Below are 19,373 nucleotides of genomic sequence, written 5' to 3'. Positions count from 1 at the left end.
AACATCACTCTTTTGGACCATCCTGCATGTTCCCCTCATTTAAATCCCATAGAGAACATTTGGGGATGGATGGCAAGGGAAGTTTATAAAAATGGCCATCAGTTCCAGGCAGTTCACCCTTGGTGAAGCCATCTTCACCACTTGGAGCAATGTTCCCACTAGCCTCCTGGAAACATTCGTACCAAGCATGCCTAAAGCAAATTTTGAAGTGATTAACAAGAACGGTGGAGCTCCTCATTACTGAGTCCTACTGAGAACATTTTTTGTTCTGGTTTGGAGAGTTTTGAGTTTTGATCAGGAGGGTATTAGCGCCTTTCTGACTGAGTCAGTCGAAACTGAACATGTTTCATCCAAAATGATAGCGAAGTGGATTTTAAATGATGACAGGTCAGTGTGTAAAATATAAATAACACATCTTTATTGTATTCCTGTTACAGTGTCACAGCAACAGTGAAGCTTGAAAGCGTATTTTTCCTTCATATTTAACGGCAAGTGGACACAGATGTTTTCTTCATAACGGAGAACCACAATGAGGTCATTGCACGGCGGTACATCTGCTTCAGGCGAGGTCAGTAGAAAATGCGTGTGAATGGTAGTTTTCACCATCAAATTTGAATCCACTCAGGTCATTCATAAGCGAATGAGCACTTCAAGGTTCAACGTTTCATCGTGTTTGACTTCCAGGTCCAGAAGGTTGGGAAACTTCAAACTGCACGTTACACACCAAGGACTCTTTCACATCAACGATGATTGCACATTAAAGCTGTTCATCAAATATGAAGCAGATAAACATGTCATGGACGCCACATGATGATTGAAAACACCCCGAATCGATTCTACAGGGTACAATACAACACTGGGTCAAAGGTGATGTGCGGAGTGGCAACATGTGGAGCCAGAAATATTTCAAAATACAACAAACTGAGATTAGGGATGGGTGTTAAAACCCGACTATAGACTGACTCAGGGGTGGGCAGACTTTCTGACTTGCGGGCCACGTTGGGTTAAAAAAAATGTGGCGGAGGGGCTGTCTTTTTATGGGTGGCATCAAACTCAACGACGTACCGACCAAACAAAAACACGACACATCCGCAGCAAGTTAACGCATCACATATATCAACAACTGAGCGCTAAACACGACACGTAACTTAAAAATGTGATATAGCCAAATGCCCGCAAGGCATGCTGGGTAGTCCATCTGCAACAACAACATGAACTATGAACAAGAAAACATTGGATATCAAGAGTATGTTAACTCCTCCTTGTTTAATTCTTTGTTGTTGGGAGAAAGGGTACCACAAGCTACCCAGCATGCCTTGCGGCGGGAATATATTAGTGTTTTTTTTTTTTTTTTTTTTTTTTTTTTTTCTTTTCCCCCTGTCCTGTCCAGCCTTTAAAGAAGATAGAATTGTATACCTAAATGCCGTCAAGTGCTCAACAGATTTACTCTGCCAGAGAGAAGTGTGATATACACTTCCTTAGTGGGGGTTTTTTTGCATGGGTATTGCTCGCAGACATTTGTTTGTGTGCCCACATGGTGCACTAGGTGGGTTGCTTTGTGCGTCGTGTGTGTTGACGTGTCGTGTTGTTTGGATGGATTTTTGGACAAGCTACGGCTTGCATCCGACTATTTTGGCGACTCAAGCGTGCCGGAGTAGCACTGCAAGACATGTTGCCGGCTACAGTTTCCATTTAAAAAAGGAATTTGAAAATGCCCAGCGGGCCGGATTACGACACTTGGTGGCCCGCGGGGCCGCAGGTTGCCCATCTCTGGATTAACTGGTCATTGAGAACTCTGTATGGAATTTATTGATGATCAATCCTTTCTTGAGTGCAATGAGGGGGAAAAAATGGAGAGGAGTACTTACTACAGTAGCAGCAGAGGTGCTATTGCTGCAGTCTCAACTACAGGTGGTCCTCGTGTTACGAAGTTATGAAGTTTCGTGGTGATGAACGCACGCCTCTAAGTTATTGAACAAGGTACAAAAAGAAAAAGAACTCCAGTACTTAGGTGGGCGGAGTAAAACATAGAAAAGACAAATTCCATCAGCCGACGTTATGACTCCCACGTGTGAGGCAGACTTCTGGTGGCAGCGCACCAAAGAAAAGGAAAGTGAAAAGTGAAGTGAAATCAGACATCGTAAAATGCTCGGTGGAGAAGCGGAGAAATCATCATTGGGTGCATTCCTGGTCCAAGCTGCTCAAACACTGTGACCATCATCAAGGATAACAATGGTATCCTTGAGCATGTGAAGGGATCTTTTACTATGAAATGAACAGTGATAACTGTGCAGTGTAGTGGTCTCATTACTGAGACTTCCTGCTCCCAATAAGCCCGTCTCTCCCTCCAGTGTGCAAGACAACCATCGTTCTGTGTTTTTGCTTTTTTTTACCGTTTTGTTTAATTCTCGTATTTAATCTTTTTATTACTGTACTTAGATGTCCTCCATGTGTTCTGTGTACAGTTTGTGTGACTCGATTTAGAAGTTCTGACTTGTAGAAACAGACGGAAGTTGCTCATAATTTGAGGACCACCTGTGGTACACCGCGACATCTACCGGACTTCCACTAGCTCACGACTCCTGCGAGACGCATTATCCGCCTCAATCTGACCATCCAGAGATGCACCCCTCCAAAAACAGCTATTAAATACTCATTGATTATCCCAGTAGTTGCTCAAATGTAGTCTGTGGTATCCTAGCGGAGATCCTTCAAATGGAGCCTAAGACTGGTAAAGGTGTGTTGGTACGTATCACAGCAGGCACTTCACCCTGACAGCCACTTGTGTGAACACAACGTGCACGCTAGGCGGAAACATTGGGAGTCTCACTGAGTCACGGCAGGGTGTCAGAGGTGCGCAGGGACGGTCTGCAGGGCATCTTCCGTTGTTCGATGGATGTTGACGTTCTAGAAAGAGCAACACATCAGTGTCAGAGCTCTTATCTAATAAATGAAATTAGGTGTAGTGTACATGTCGGCTGACAGGGAGATGAGATGACGATCTCTTTTGCTCATCAAGGAGTTTTGTCTCAAGTGTAACAATAAATATATGAAATTATAATTCATTTGTGTCAGTCTTGATGAACTTTGCGGTGTGACTGGCGCAATTCACGCCCCGCTCCGGCCTACTTAAGACCGATTTGTTTGACTATGTGAGTGCTCTGAACCGTACCGAAGCATGGTACACCTCCCTGGCCCCACCCAGCACGATTGGTAGAGCATGCACAGTAGACAAATCAAATCATTAATCGGATCGTTCATCCCACCAGTTAAAACTGGCAACCGTCCATGTGCATGAAGACTCTAAATAATCAACAAAAACAACGGTACGCTCTGTAAAGTGTGGCCGAACGTGAGGGGAAAAATGTGGTATACAATGCGATTCTTCCTCCTGCCAGTTATAATAGCTGGAGCCTGCACAATGTAGATAATACAGAGTGTTGTATAATGAAGTGATAGCACACGTAAATGGGCCAAAGCCCAAAAGCTGTGGAGCGGTGTGGGTGAGGGCCAGCAGGGGACAAGGGAGAGATGTAACTGTGCCAAAGTCCGGCATGAATGCAGTAGAAACCAATGTAAATAGACACGTAGGCTGCAAAGTACTTGAAGTATGTTTGTGTTGTGCCATAACAACTGAATGCAAAGTAGAACCCTCAAGGTCTTAAAGAAATGACTGTGACGAGAGAGGGCTTGGAGCAGTGCTGGGTAAGTGAAGTTTATTTACAAACAATTTAACAGAAAATCTTTTCTTCATTCCGGTGAGTGATTTTTGCATAAAAGACACTTCACATTGTCAATAGCTTAACAATATAATTGTACTTCCATGAGGTTTAGTAGACAGTATGAAATTTAGCACACAGCAGTTGTACAGGAGAACAGTGGATGACAAAGAAAAGTTGTGCAAAATTAGGTCAAGTGTCTTATCTCCTACGAAGAAGACGTAACACTCCTGATATCGACTGATGATAAGAATCATGAGAACAAACGACATACAAAAACTTCATTAGACCAAGCATTAGATCTTCCTGTTTTCCCGTGGGAGTTCAGCATCAGGTCCCAAAAAAACAAAAACAAAAAAAAACTCAATTTATTCTCCAAAAATGGGAGAATGTATTATTATTATTATTATTATTATTACAAAAAAAAATAATCAAAAAAAGAACTGGATTCCAGTCAGCTATTACCATCATAACATCTTAACATACAAGTGCAGGAAGTGGAGACGACGGTGGAGTGTAATCGCATCAAAGCAAGACGGACAGGAAAGAGGTTGGCAGGTGCAGCGTGCATCGGAAGGTTTACAGAGTGTGCAATGAAAGGTAAAAGGACTGCAGGGGGAGGGGGCACTGCCTCATTGGTGAGCTGGCACGGTTAGCAAAGCCTCCTCTGACATCCGCGACACCTCTACGTTCTGTTCGATGAGGGGGGGGAAAAAAGCATACACAGAGGGGGTGGGATCAAAAACAACATGGGAGACTCACCAAAGCAAAAATCACAGATATTTTTGCCGCTTAAACGATACATTTGTCTGGCTGTGTTAACATAGCACGCCCTGAAAATAACGGGGAGGTTACATTTTCATTCAAGAAAGTTCAAGTGACAATCCACACATTGAATGACGTCTTTAAAACGATATATGCCTGTGCCTGTAATATTCCCATTCAACCTGATCACTGTATTCTCAGGGCATTCAATCGATCACAACTGGACTGTTTAGGTTGTCTTAGAAGATGTTCCGCCTCTCATAAGAGCAGGCTTCATCAGTTCGTGCTCAAAGACTCGGTGGGACACACACAAGTCAGACTAGATAGGACAGCTCTAGATATATCTCTGTGGATGAACCTAGATATGTCCCGGTGAAATTGTATTCAGTATGAATGAAATCATGCTACGTGTATGCAGGGTCAGAGGCCGTCAAGTCAAATCAATTATAAGTTCCAATTGTTCTGTTCCAATTCAGAAGCTACGTACTTTACATGGAACAATCCCAGGCACGTGTCTCTCTGTCAATTTTTTTCAGGTCAAGTTAACTCTAAGGAGGTAAAATCTCATCCAGAGAGCAGATCCAGTGCAGGAATAATGGCGCATTTGAAAAATGTTTAAGGCTCGGCTCAAGTTGACAGTTTTGTATAACTGCTGATTACAAAAGCACATCTATTGTAATAAAGTGTTGACAAATTAATGTTGCAGCATGACGTTCAGGGCCTGAGGCCACTGAAACAATGCGGTTTTGTCCAGTCTTACTGCATGCAACGTGGGTCAGTTATGTGGGGAGTGTGTCTGAGTGATTATACGCACCTCTGGTTTCTCTCGGTGCGTGTTTACAGCGTCCACATTAAGGCTGATGGACTCCACCTTACAGCCTGGTGACAGGAGGTTAGCTCCGTTAGAAGAGCGCTTGTTGTTACAGTCAACTGTGAACAGTTTAGGCAAGGATGAGCGCTTCCTACCGTAGGCCACTGGAGTTAGCTTCAGAACTGTGTGCAGAGGGCACTTCAGGTACGGCAGCTCCTCTATTTGGATGCAAACACCAGAAGTTTATTCAGCTAGCACAAAACATCATCACAAAAAGGGATTCATCTTTTCAAGTCCCATAATGTCATCTCAAGTGTTTTAACGAGAAATTGGGGTCAGTTAGCCAGCAGTGCAGCTCCGTATGCTCAACGGGCGTGCTTCTGTTACAGAGACTCGCCTGCTGTTTTGTCCAGGAAGTAGGCAAGCAGGCAGCGCATGACCGCCTGGTGACAGATGACCAGAACATTCTCCTGCCGCTCCAGCTCCATGATGACCGGCTCCAAGCGCTGCACCAGGTCCTCATAGGACTGAGTCAAAGGAGGAGAAGAAACTGTTAGACATGCAGAATGAGTGTAAAAGTGAGACTACAGATGGAACAGGATTTGCTTTAAATACAAAAGATACTGGAAACTCTGTATTATTGTTGTTTAGTCTATAGCATCACACTGGAGGTGTATTCCTAATATTTTGATTACAGAGCTAGAAATTTCAAATAGGCCTTTCTATATTACTGGATGCTACAAGCACAATAATAAATATTGTTATGAAGATGTTATGACTGCACCGTTGCAAGGCAAGATTCTTGTTGCAGCGCAGCAGTCTTCATCCGCTGTGGAATACATACACAACAATGGACAGGTGGCAGTGCACAGTGATAAGACAGGAGAGAAACTAATGCCGTGCAATTGTGAGGTCTGATTTTTTCAAGGGGGCATTTTTGTGATGCAAATGTATTACACTTTTGAACACCTATTGTTTTGAGAAACCAAAGTCTTTACTTAAGTGGCCCCACCAATTAACCGTAACTGAGTTCCTCATCACCGAAATCCGACCAGAACTCCGCTCACGGGACGAAGTGGGGGTTAAGTCACTGTTGATACACTAGACTGATGATGGGGATGCCATACAGCCAGTCTGATATATATCTGGATTTAACAAGATTCCCAAAAGCCATGCATGACATCACTGATGTCCACACGTGCATTCACGTAAGAGACACCAACAGCCAATCAGAACAAAATGTGTCTGGGAGGCCGCCTAAGTGTAACTGGCTTGTAGCCATGCTGCTATAACTTGACTGTGTGTGTGTGTGTGTGTGTGTGAGAAAGACAGTGCCAGCTGAACAATGTTCCGAGTACATCCACTCACCTCTCCTTTAGGGTAGCGGTAGCGGTACTTGTCCTGGTCCCTCAGCGCAAACTCCAGAGGGTAGTGATCCTGGATCTCCTCATACATCATCTCCTCACATACGCCCTAAAGTTGCATCAAACAAATTGATCCACATCCCATAGTGATGGTACATTGCAAACAGAAAAGATGGAGCACTCACAGCATCAATCTCGTTCAGGACCTTCCACTGTTCATAGGGCACACTGAGACCCTCGGCTGTCTGGATGGTTCTCTTCATCTGGCTGGTCCACACTTTCAGGTCACTGATGCCTTGGGCTTGGATGAATTGGCTCAGCTTCTTGGCAAACTGTAAATACGTGAGGACACTAAGCTGACACATGGTTGGGGGAGGAGGAGGATCCAGTTTGACTTTCATCTAGCAGTATATGCACTTTGGTTGTCATCTTTCAGGTCATGTCTGCCGTACCTCTTTACCTCTTGGTGTAAGACCAGAGTCTCCTCCAATCCGACCTTTAACATTGAGCTCACTCTCACCATGGCGGCACAGGTAGATGGAGCGAGGTGTGATGTGGATGTTCATGAGATAGTAGACGATCCGACTCTGGATGTGGTCCAACACCCTGTTGACCATGTAACGCTGACCCACATCCATTATCTTGATGTAGGAGAGATCCCTAAAAGGAGACCAGAGACCTCAAATCTATGTCCATTTGTGCCCCTGCATACTTTGAATACTACAGTTTGTTGTTTTAGCAATGGCTGTGGTGATCTCAGCTCCATTCACTACCATTTCAAATACAGCTCCACCGCACCTGTCCAAAACCTCATCCAGGGTCTCATAGGAGTTTTCGTAACACTTGATCCTCTTCATAAAATCTTCCACCGCCTCCTCGGTGTTGCAGTTGGTGTAGTCGGGGCTGCCCAGCTTCACTTGCTAAACAGAAACAGAAACAACAATGCGCTGACGACAACTTGCACAAACTCATTCAGCCGTAACATGCCATTGACAAACGATGCTCACCACAATGTTCTCCTGGATGACATCTGGGTCTTCACACACAGATTCCACAAAGAACACCTACAAAAAGACATGACAAGCTCAGTATGCTTAGTAATTCTCTGCTTGAAACAGTTTGGTCTAGTTGTGTATGGACTGTTAAAAGCTGTGAAAGGCATCAACTAACTTACCTGCAGTGTGCTATTTTTTTTAGTGCCCAGACATTGGAGTACTGAACAAAATGGTATGGCACATATTTTTGTTACAAAAGCCAAACAATATTGGTGGTCATGCTGCGTAATAAAAAAGTAAATTCAGCAACACTTTGTAACAAATTCGTATTATTAAAAAAAAAAAAAGAAAAGTCGATACCGGATCGTATTGGAAGTCAAAAAATGTGGATCAGGACATCCCTAGTTTGAAGGTTCATGTGAACAGAGATCATTTCGACCATCAACTGTATTAAACCTTTCAAAATACACCCCTCCGCCAAAAAAGACTACAATGCTGTTGTGTTAACTAATCCTTCAGAGGGTAACACCACCTATGGACTTCTCCAATACATCAATTCCCTGCCTACGTAAAAGTATTTTATGATCTACACACTGAATACCTTGAAGCCGTTCTGCTCTGCAAACTGGATGATGGTTTCCCTCCTTTCCCTTGTTGTGTTTGTTGCATCAAAAACCTGTGTGAGAGGGAAACAGTGTTTCAGGACTACTGTGCACATTGTGTTTGAGCAGCGGCTAACTGAACATCTGACTTACCGCAACTTGGCCTCCTTCTTCTGTTAGGTACTGTCGCACGTCGTTCAAAGCTGCCGAAGCACATTGCCTGCGTACACCCAAGAAATCCCATCGATAAACATCAAAAGAGAAAGATCGGAACATTTGACGATGATCATGAGAGACTCTCACCTTCTGATCTTTAAGCCCTCTTCATTGTCTGGACGGAAGAACTCAAAGGACTTGTAGATCTTCACACACTCTCTCCTGTATTGTCCTACATTGAACTCTGGAAAAGACAGAGGTGGGGGACATAAGGATTGCAAATTATCTTCACATTCTGCAATGATCCTTTTTAACAAACAACTAAAATAAAGATGTACCTCTGGTGGGAACGCCAATCCAGTTGAGATAGCGGGTCAACTTCTTGGAGATGTAAGTCTTCCCCCTGGCAGGAAGGCCCACCGTCACTATCAGGGTAGGGCAGTTGGTCATACATACTGCAAAGGAAGAGAGACAACGTGATTAATTATGTTTCTACGCCTTGTCTTGAGAATGGTGGAGGCAAAGAACAGAAGGGATGGTTGTGAAACACCGAGCTTTCACAATCCAGCACATCTGCACACAGTTAATGGCCAGTTGCCAAACGGGACCACTGTTTGCACAGATGACTGGGTCAGAGGACAGAATGAAGAAACAGCCTCCCTTCTTCTAAACTCTCGTGTTAATTTTTCTTACAGCACAGTAGCCTAGTTCGTTAGCATGTCAGCCTCACAGACAGGTGATCAATGTTTCAAATCTCAGCTGGAACATCTGTGGGTGGAGTTTGCATGTTGTCCCCATGCATGTGTGGGTTTTCTCTGGGTACCTTAGCTTCCACCCACATTCCAAAGCAGCAGCTTAGCTGAGCCCCAAAATGCTCAGACGTGGTCCAGCATGCCCCCTAACTGAAATCTACCCGATGAAAACCAAAAGCTTAAGAACCAAGTGCAGTCAAGCTAGACACAGTACACAGTGTGTACACATACAGTAGGAGACTGCAAGCTAGAATAGCGAGTCTATCTAAACAGAGAGCAAAACACAATTTGCAGGAGACAAAACCAGTTCGTTGATTTGATGGCATCTACTGATCCAACGGTATTCAGTTGGCCGTCAGTGAGGTTACCCAGGAGCCCGCATCACACACATGACTACACGACAGACAGCATCGTGTTTACCACCAGCCGGTGCTTCAGTATGCACACCGCAACGATTACGTTTCCGCCCGTTTCGGTCCATTGAAGTGTCGCCTCAGTCGCGTGAGGCGAAGCACTGCACGAGCAAGACGGGCGCTAACAGTTAAGCTAGCACATCACTTCCGTCAGTGGAGGCTGACTCGTTTATCACGTCTCGCCGGTTTAAGCAAACAAGCCACCAGAAGCAAGCGAGCAACATTCTTGAAGAGTGGTTAGACATAGCATACATAATAACCCATAAGAGGGCTTGGTTAGGGAAGAGTGACGCCGCGGGCACGTCACCGCCATACGCACCCTTTCTTTGAGAAATGTGCCTTTCGGGAAGGCCATTTTTGCACGGCATCCAGATCTTCTTGAGGGGGTTTTGGGTTAGTTCCCGCGGATTCGACGGCGTGTTATCCTCCATTCCGTCTTGCGGCGAAGTAGAGGCCGCCGCGGGAGGGAGACGGGGTCTTTTCCCGTGATGCTGCTCCGAAGGTGACCGGGGTTTCATCAGAGTAGCTCGACGAAGATGCAGACTGACGGTCCGCGGGTGGCTTGCTGCGCTCATGCGCGTAGCTGCGCGTCACGTGCCATGTACACAGAGGAGACCAAGGCTTGGTCGTAATGACCAAAGTAGCAACGCAGCCACTTTTCTGCTGTTGAACCGTAATGACAAGTGCAGAAGGCTAACTCTTTCATTAAATACTGTATACTGGAACTATGTTGATATTATTGCACTATATTTTATAGCATTATACGTAAGGTAGTATTTGTTGTGCAATTCCAATAGGGTAGTGGTGCCCAAACCTTTCCACAGAGGGCAGTGCATACTGAAAAGTCACATGATGCAGGTTCACTTTGATATTTTTATTTAAAAGGGGAAAAACATATATATATTTAAAGGAGCCCTATCCTGCTCATTTCAGGGGCTTTTAAAATTATTTGGGATCCCAGTGGAACACTATTGTAAGTTTCTTTTAATACAATACTGTACTCTATAAATCCCAAGGTTGTGTACAGGGTAAATGTATTCTTCCCCTCTTTGCCAAAACTCTCAAGATTCAGCAACTGCCTCCCCCAACCTCGATTGGTCAGGGGTCAAGGGTTGGCTCGAACTTCCCATCCCAACCCCCTGCCAATGCTCAGAGCTGCAAAGAGACATGCCCCTATCAACCGGTTACATGCTAATGGTCATCAGCAAACAATAAATAAGTGGACATTAGATATAATAGGATGATAATTGGAGACTCAAGCATCAGACTAAAAACAAACAAAAAAAAACTTTTACCTCCTAAAAAACACTCTGGCTGCCATTTTCAAGAAACAAGCAGTATATATGGTACACAAACACAAATTTCATATACCCCTCTTTTTGCAACAACAAAACTAGAATTGATAGTCGTTAAAACCACGTTGCAAGTTTTGTTGCTTGGTGTTTGCGCATGAGCAATACATGTACTACATGTAAACATGGCAAGGTATATCAAGGAAGAAGAAAACAGTATCCAGCTGTGGTCCATGGCCTACTTGTGTCACGTCTAAAGCAACGTTTCATTTAGGTGCTTTTTAAGCAGGGCAGTGTACAATCAGCAAAGCTAAATTCATTCATCTCCTGCATGTTACCCCCCTCTTTATTTTGCTGCACATGTCAACCTTTACCATTTGTGTTTGTGTATTAAATTGAGCTCCAAAAATACTCAAAAGGCAAACATCGTCCAATATTTTGCCTCTTGAGCAAGGTTTCCCAAACTTAGTGTTGGGACCAAACATGGATTTGTAATAAATGAAACCCTTCCCTATTCGTTATCATTATTTATACCTATAGTGCAGGGGTCACCAACGTTTTACCTTGTGAGCTACTTTTACAAAATGAAGAGCCAAGAGCTACTCATTTTTGTAACATTTATTTTCAGAGCTTATTTTAAACCCAAACAAAGCGAATATGCTTGTTTTACCAGAAGATTAACAAAATGCTGGTGTCCACAGCTCACATTTTGTATTTCAGAATGCATTTCTTCCTACTGTTCTTTCATTATTAACTGAAAACCTGAATGAAAAGCAGGCTTGCGGGCACCTCATGTGGTCGTGGGGGGCTAACCTGGTGCCCGCGGGCACCACGTTGGTGACCCCTGCTATAGTGTCTCACAAAAGTGAGTACACCCCACACGATTCTGCAAATATTGTATTATATCTTTTCATGGGACAAATAACATCGATACAGTGTAGTTTATGTGCAGTTTGTGTAACAGTGTAAATTTGCTGTCCCCTCAAAATAAGTCAGCACACAGCAATTCATGTCAAAACCAAAACGTTTGCGATACCCAAATTTATTGAGATGCACATGTGCAGTTTTACATGCTAGATGTTTCATTTTTAATATATATTTACACAATTACTGTCATTACTAAACCTTACTATAGGCTCCTAAATAAAACATAAAAATACAACATAGTTATGGTTACTTATAACAATCTACATCTATTCTAGTATTCCAGTCTGTGTGACCCTGAATTTAGTTCACCTAATTATTCATAGTAATTGGTCGGTGTGCAGCAACGGAACCTAGCCACCCTCAAACGTCGCCATCTTGGCTACGTAGCGGTTAGGGAGGGACTACCTCGAGCGGCTGCAATTCTCAATTTGGGGAACGTTTGCCATCGTCATTTCCGGTAAGTGAGCAACGCCTGTAACAGCACTACGCTGTCATAATTTGCGCCGATAGGAACTAAAGGTACGCAGTGTACAAAATACTGAACACACATTTTAGTACGGAAGTGCGCAAATTGAAACGCAGCGTGTATGGTAAACATCCACTAGATGGCAGCATTGCTCTCTTTACCACTCTTGCATGTTTATTTGCACTTACATGGCATCAACTTTCTTTCCAGCAAGAACTAGGGTAAAAATCTAAGACATTTAATATAGTTGTGATTTTTGGAATTCCTGACAAGTCAGAATATGAATATTACACACGTAAGGATATGGCTTATGAAAGTGGCGTTTTATTCGATTACATTGCACATAAGACGACATGCTCCTTACATATAGGTCAGTTTGTTCACCTATTTTAATGCAGTGGTTATATTAAACTCGCGATAGAGGAGCAACAGGGCCCCTGACCTACATTTGCTTTGATGGAAGAGCTTTTCCAATTAAATAGCTCTTTCCCATAAAATGATGTACTGGAGACATGATTGCACATGTTGAAATACATGCAGCCCATATACGATACACGATAACTTGTCTTAACAAGCTTGGGTATAGCGAAAAGGGTTTAAAATCTACTAATAGTGCACATGAAGGATGTGTGGATGAAGGGCTCTTCCTCCCAGCAGCTAACAGATTTTAGCCTGCACTGGAAAACATCATCATCATTTCCAGTCCTGACTGGCACCGCCACTAAAAACGTAGAAATGTTATACATGCCATCAAAGCATACCGTCATAAGAATAGCATAACAACGACAAGATGCTTGCAAAAGATGCAGCATTGCGATTACCAAAGCAAACAATCGTATGTTTTGTTATATAGCGCAAGTAAGGCATGTTCAAAGTGGTCAAATATTAAACTAGAGCGACAAACGGCCGTGCAGGCTATAAGCAAAAGGGAGCGTATTGTTATGTAGGGTAAAGGTCTCGGAGACAAAACACACACACGCAGGCACACACACACACACACACCGCACGTCCACTCTTGTTTACGTCCCCTCCGTGCCACACACACTTCCTGCGACTTGGACGGATATGAGGAGAATCCTTACCCGTTCTGCCTTGGATCTGTGCGTGTTTGGATCGGCCGGAGCAGCCTCTCATCATGGACCGTCTGTCCGATGGAGCCCCGCGGTGGTTCCGTGCGTCCTCCGTCTGCCTGTGAACACACACACACACTCACTCACTCACTCACACACCCACCGAGTGTGTGAAGCGAGGCTTTCTACACAACTGGACGGAATTAGGTAGCAATACCTGCCCCCTTGCACCATCATACACCACACCCACCCTCAGGCAGCAAGGAAGTGTCCCCACTCGCCCTGACAGTTCCCATGACAGTGATGGTTAAATATAGATTAGTACACTGCAGAAAACATTGCATTGTAGAGCACACGGCGCAACAACATCCGACGCTGCCTGTCAAAAAGTCTGCTTTTACAAAGATAGTAATCCTCAGTGTTGACCGATACTAATTACCAAATTCCTTCCTTCCTTCCATTTTGCCATGAAAACATGTAGGCCACCAGCCACTTAGGAAGGCTACAAAGCAGGAAAACGTGAGTATTTTATGTAATTCGCAGCATTATAAACAAGTAGCACATGTCGCAACACACATAAGCAGAATGGCTGCACTTGTTGCCAGGCAGATTTCATGGGGCGCATTCATTTGTGCCCCATAACCCATTCTCCAAGTTTGTAAAGAATATCTAAGTAGAACAACAATGTAATAACAGGAACAACACAACATAATCACAGATAAGTGTGACAATAAACAAGACAACTGAAAAACAGCAATCTCATCAAGCTAATATCGATATTTGGACCAATCATCACATTCTTTCTAACCGTATTTCCCTAGTTGCCACATGAGGTAACCAAAATATAACAATAATAATAAACATACTGTTACACTGATACCTCTCTGACAGTGTCAATGAAAAGTAAGGATTATTAACTTGGCAAATGCACTCTTTTTGATAGAGCTATTGCAATGCTTCTCACTAGAACGTGTAGATGTACTTATAACAGAGCGACATTTACCTTCTAGAAGACTAGAGGTGAAGAGCTGCAGGTTGAGATGCATAGCTCTTTACAGGAAGAGACAAATTCCGCAGCAGACTAACTTGCAAGACTTGTTTTGCTGCACTGCGATGGTACTTATCTTCCACCTGACACGTTGTGATACATTGTTTTCTTTTTAATCAGCATAAACTTCTTCAGACAAACTGGACATAAGAGTGGACATACAGTGTGTACATAAAATATATAAAGTGTTTCTCTCTTGCTTTCACTGATATAACTTCATGGCATCATGAAAATATACTGTATGTATGAAATAAATACATAAAATACATACAGAAATACAAATACATAAAGGCCAACTGGGATAGGCTCCAGCATTCATATGACCCAGAACAGCTGACGTTACAACAACCTTGGGAAAAAATATCACGGTTTGGCGGTATCATTATTGCAATTAAAGCTCTAAAATGTGTTATCTTGAAATATCTTTATTGAAAGGAGAAAAAAGTCATGTCAAACAGTCATTTTTAAACCATATGATATAACACAATGATAGTGGAACATATGTATTTAAAATAAATAACATTCTTTCTAAATAATAAGTAAGCAAATAAAATGCAGTTCTCACTGCAGTCTATTGTGGCTAATCCTGCCACTCAAGTCACAACACAATATTTCTTAGTTAAAAAAAAAAAACAGCGCAAAATGCAAGTATGTGCAATGAAGTGGCTCAAGAAGGTCACAACATCGAAAAGAAAAAATATGTAAAGTTGCGTTAGTTCATAGTGGCAGGTGGCGCTTTCCTACAAGCTTTCGTTTCCGGGTCATGTGATTGTTGTTAGCAACTGAGATGTTAAGTCAGGGGTGTCAAACTCTACCGCACAGTGGGCCAAAACTCAAAGTCTATTTTAGTTTGTGGACCGATCTGGACATTACCACCCTCCCACACAACTTTCTATCCTTTTTTATCCTGAAATTTTCAACACTTGTATATTTCTGCATATTGAAAGTATTAAAAGCCCTCTTGTCCTTTTAACTAATTTAATTGGCAAATGTGGCACATTCATATGCATCATCAGTGCACGCACACAGATGCTCCTTTGAAGCTGCGAGCACGACAGGACATGCCCCAATAAACCAGGCTTAAAAAATAGTAGTTAGTACGGTCAGATTTTGAGCAAATGTCTTACTAGCACTGACGTCTAGATAAGTAAGCAGCCTAGACACCTTTTATCTCGGTTCCCCGCGCGTGCAGTGCCGGGATTGGAACATACCAATATAATGCACCCCTGAGGTTGCGTTTTCAGGTCGGGACAAAATGCGCATGACAGTTGGTGAATGTAACTTTGTGTGGACAATACATTTTTTTTAAACTTCAGTCGTGTGGATAGACTTTTTGTAAACATTGGAGCGGGGAAAGGTGCATTTTTTTGTGTCCGTTCATTCCCGATTGAAATTTCCAATCGTTCGTGTCAATAAAGTGATTTTTGATCGACCACCTCTTTGTCATTCTCTGTGTCCCGGCAAAAGCGACTGTTTTATCTCAAAACAAAAACATCACAATCCGCGAAATGTGTAACCCGGAAGAGTTTGCAGCTGTGGAATGGGCAAATTATGCATTTCCTATCATGCTTTGCTGCAGTTAAAATGATCACTTTTGGCTGTCTCGGGCCTCTTTAAAAGGTGTTCTTTTGTACAGACAGGGTGTAATATTTAAAGTGCTGCCTTTTTTGGTTGAGTACAGTTAAATTATTTTGACTTTTGGTCTGAATCTGGCACCCTTATTATGAATGGAAACGATTATGTACAATTAAAATGCCAGGAGTACTTTATACCAGAGGAATCGCTTAATTATGTAATTGCTGTAAGCACTTCGTTTAGTAAGGTTAGTGAGGTGGGGCAACTCAATGCTATTTTCCAAACAGTCCAACGGGCCGGATGAAATTGCAACGCGGCCCAGATTTGTCCCCCCGTGCCTGAGTTTGACACGTATGAATTAGAATAAGGATAGGCATTAACATGTGTGATGTACATGTGAAAAATCTGACATAAAAATGGAATAAACTTGAGGCACTGCTGAAGCATCAGGCTATGACCGTACAGTTGAAATATACAGTAAGAGTGTACAGAAAAGAAAAGCGTATACCACGTTGGAAACAATGGAAATGTCAGTGGTGATAATAACAAGCTTCTCAGCAGCCTATTATATTGATGACACTAATAGTCAAGTATTACGTAGACCTGTGACTTTGCATCTGTGGAAACAAAAGCACATAAAGGGCTTGGTAAAGGACACCGGCAGTTGGGACGACACATCAAGAAGGGAAGACGCACTTGCAAGCCTCGTGGCACTCCAATGACCTTAAACACATGCCTCCCGAAAGGCCAAAGTGACCCCAACCTCACCCTTCCACGGAGTACACACTTCACTCCCATGTACACCACACACCCAAGCCTCAGGCAGCTTGCCCCGCACACACACACACACACACACGTCAGACATACCAGTCAGACCTGTCTCACTGTGCCTTATCACAGCCAAGTGCAAGACAGCACTGTTGGACATGTTGACTCTTTGGAAAAGGGCCACCATACTGTACGTGTCAGTGCAGACACAATGCAATGAATGTTTCATGTTACCACGTCATTTTAAATGAGACTTCAAACAGTAGACACATGAACGTAACAATCATCACCTATTTAAAGCTTTGACTGAATGGTGAATGAATTTGTTTAATGCATTTATGTATTTTCATTTAATCATGTGTTTAGATGAAAAAAAAAGAATGCTAGTTAATTTTATTTTAGTATTTCATATTTAAAAATGTATTTTCTCTATAAATATTTGTATGAATTAATTTTTTAGGAAGAAAAACTAAATTTGCTGAGTGGAATATTACCAGTGAGTGCGAGGGATGCTGTTGTGTCAACACGCTGCTGGTGTTGCACATGCATGCCGTCATGGCTGACTAATAGTGGGAAATGATGTATCAATGCAGCCTCCTGCCACAAAATAAGTCATTTGCAACATGCTGTAAAATTTCACACATAAACACCGCGGGCCTTCACTTGTGTCTTGATTCTGTTCAGCGTCAGAGCAGCAAACAACAGCTGAGAGTTCATGCTCTATTTGGGCCACATCTAATCATGGCTGACGTCCTGTATTTACACCAGTGATGCCAAGATACTTTTTATGATGCGCTCACCCCGACCCTTCCCCTAAATACTTTGTAGGGAACCATGTGATGGAAATGGGGGAAAGGTACTTAAGCAGACAATGTAAACATGATAACACTGACCTTTTCTAAAAGGAACTCCAAGTCACACAGCTGCAATTCAAAAACATTTTCCCATCGCTGCTATTTACACTCGGCCACAACATTGAAGTCACCCACATTTATCAATTCTGCCAGGAGAGGTGACAGCAGTGGTATCAAACCGATGTCTACAAATGACCAAAGGCAGGCCACACATGTGCATGTCTGTTTAATGTTGGCACAAAAAATCCGTTAGAAGGTATAAATAAATAAACCTCACAAATGCTCATTTGCTTTGCATTTTCCACTGCCTTCGCCACTATTGATAGCATTGGACGCTATCTGCACCAAGTGGATGTTGTGCAGCTTCTCCAAGTTGGTACCATTAGCTTGTTGAGTCTTCCGACACAGTGTCAAGAGTGAGGAGGAGACACCGGGAGATAGGCCAGTACACCAGAAGAGGTGGAGGCAGTTGCACAGGAGGATCACTGCCCAGAAGTGATCTCAAGCAGGCAGCTTGTGTGCATGTTTCCGTAAAACTGTCAGAAAAAGACTCGGTGTGGGCCAGATGTCCAAAAGGCATTTGCTGGAAAACACCAAAATCGTCGGATTTGCCATTGGTGCACTGAGTAAAGAGACATCTTGCCTCTAAGATGACTGGTCTTGGTGGGTCAGTGACGGTCTGGGGAGGCTTGACCTCCATGTGCTAGCCAGAGGTACCCTATTTGTTGTTTGGTACCAGGATGAGAGCCTCAGATTGGTGGCGCAGTGGGCTCTGGGCTCTTTCTGACGCTACTGACTAACCTGCACGTTGCCCAGCCCTGAATCCACATTGTTGCATCCACCACAGACTGATGTCCTGATCCAGGTTTGGAAGGAGATCCTCCACAAAGACATCCATCATCATCATCACATCTTCATGTTGCAGGGCAGGGCTATTAAACTACATATTGAAGAGGGCCACAGTTTCAAAATGCACTCTTCCATTATGTTCACTTGACCCGAGTAACCACGTTTAGAATGCTTTTATTTTAAATGACATTCAAAGACAGCATTCCAACGACATTGAACTCTCTTGTTTAAAATAAGATGTTTTCGTATAACAGCAAAAGTGCATTTCACAAAACTAGGGTGCATCACCCCGGTATTTTAAATAAAATAAACATTGTCTATTAGATGTAACTAAGCTATTAAGACAGCACAGCACAAATGGACACGACTTGGCTAGCCCAACAGCGTCTTCTTTACAACTGATATTGCCTATTATGTATATGCATTATATGTCATTACCTGTTTTGGGTCATCACATCCCTGCATGCAGTCCTTTATCATCTCTGTGTGGGTGAACTCTTAGTGGACTTTTCGTACTTCGAAACAGCGTTTACTTCGTGAGAAAGTAAACACGTCGCCTTCCCCACTGCATTTCCGATAAATACATATTTTATTGTCCAGTCGCTTTTTAAAAGCCGACTTTTAGTGTATGTAGTTTTTCTTTTATAGCGCCATATTTGTTTAAAAAAAAAAAGTCTTCTTCTGCTGAATCTACTACTGCTTGATTGTGACGTGCACTGGCTGGTGCCCCCTGCAGAGCGGTGGAAGTACTGCATGAACGAGCGCCTCGCGTTTGAATGGTTTCATTATTTGGGTGATTGGCGGGCCAGATGTGGCCCGTGGGCCGTCAGTTGAATAACTCTGTGTGTAGGGCGTGTATACAGACACAAATAAAGTTAAGAAAGCCTGCAAGATGTAATAAAACATGCTAATACAAACAATATGCTCGTCAGTTTTATTCACAAGCA

At 43.0% G+C, this 19,373-nt stretch overlaps 1 protein-coding gene across 6 annotated transcripts; it reads right to left on the bottom strand.

The window, feature by feature from the left end:
• Nucleotides 1-401: 401 nt before the first annotated feature.
• Nucleotides 402-19,066, bottom strand: pfkfb4a (6-phosphofructo-2-kinase/fructose-2,6-biphosphatase 4a). 6 transcript variants are annotated; one of them, XM_054784551.1, is made up of 15 exons: nucleotides 13,550-13,581; nucleotides 13,345-13,451; nucleotides 8,751-8,867; nucleotides 8,560-8,656; nucleotides 8,410-8,476; nucleotides 8,256-8,330; nucleotides 7,667-7,723; nucleotides 7,458-7,579; nucleotides 7,112-7,319; nucleotides 6,845-6,991; nucleotides 6,664-6,768; nucleotides 5,693-5,822; nucleotides 5,451-5,513; nucleotides 5,299-5,363; nucleotides 402-2,907 (listed from the first exon to the last, which is right to left on the bottom strand). In XM_054784551.1, exons 1-15 carry the CDS (start codon nucleotides 13,567-13,569, stop codon nucleotides 2,848-2,850), a joined length of 1,440 nt encoding a protein of 479 aa, XP_054640526.1. In that variant the 5' UTR covers nucleotides 13,570-13,581; the 3' UTR covers nucleotides 402-2,847. The 6 variants fall into 6 exon arrangements, with proteins under 6 accessions (XP_054640526.1, XP_054640524.1, XP_054640527.1 ...); XM_054784552.1 differs by lacking the exons at nucleotides 402-2,907; nucleotides 13,550-13,581 and adding exons at nucleotides 3,697-4,411; nucleotides 18,865-19,066; XM_054784550.1 differs by lacking the exon at nucleotides 402-2,907 and adding an exon at nucleotides 3,697-4,411.
• Nucleotides 19,067-19,373: the final 307 nt, after the last annotated feature.

The sequence above is a fragment of the Dunckerocampus dactyliophorus genome, chromosome 8, assembly GCF_027744805.1.
Source record: "Dunckerocampus dactyliophorus isolate RoL2022-P2 chromosome 8, RoL_Ddac_1.1, whole genome shotgun sequence".
In the NCBI taxonomy this organism is placed as follows: domain Eukaryota; kingdom Metazoa; phylum Chordata; class Actinopteri; order Syngnathiformes; family Syngnathidae; genus Dunckerocampus; species Dunckerocampus dactyliophorus.
Note: the sequence above shows the minus strand (reverse complement) of the source record. Positions and strands in the feature narration are given on the sequence as shown.

Coding starts and splice junctions, on each gene's coding strand:
- pfkfb4a (XM_054784549.1), bottom strand. CDS start 10,152: ATGAGCGCAGCAAGCCACCCGCGGACCGTCAGTCTGCATCTTCGTCGA. Junction 8,868..9,896: donor GCACATTTCTCAAAGAAAGG/GTGCGTATGGCG, acceptor CTTCCTTTGCAG/TATGTATGACCAACTGCCCT. Junction 8,331..8,409: donor AAGAAGGAGGCCAAGTTGCG/GTAAGTCAGATG, acceptor CCTCTCACACAG/GTTTTTGATGCAACAAACAC.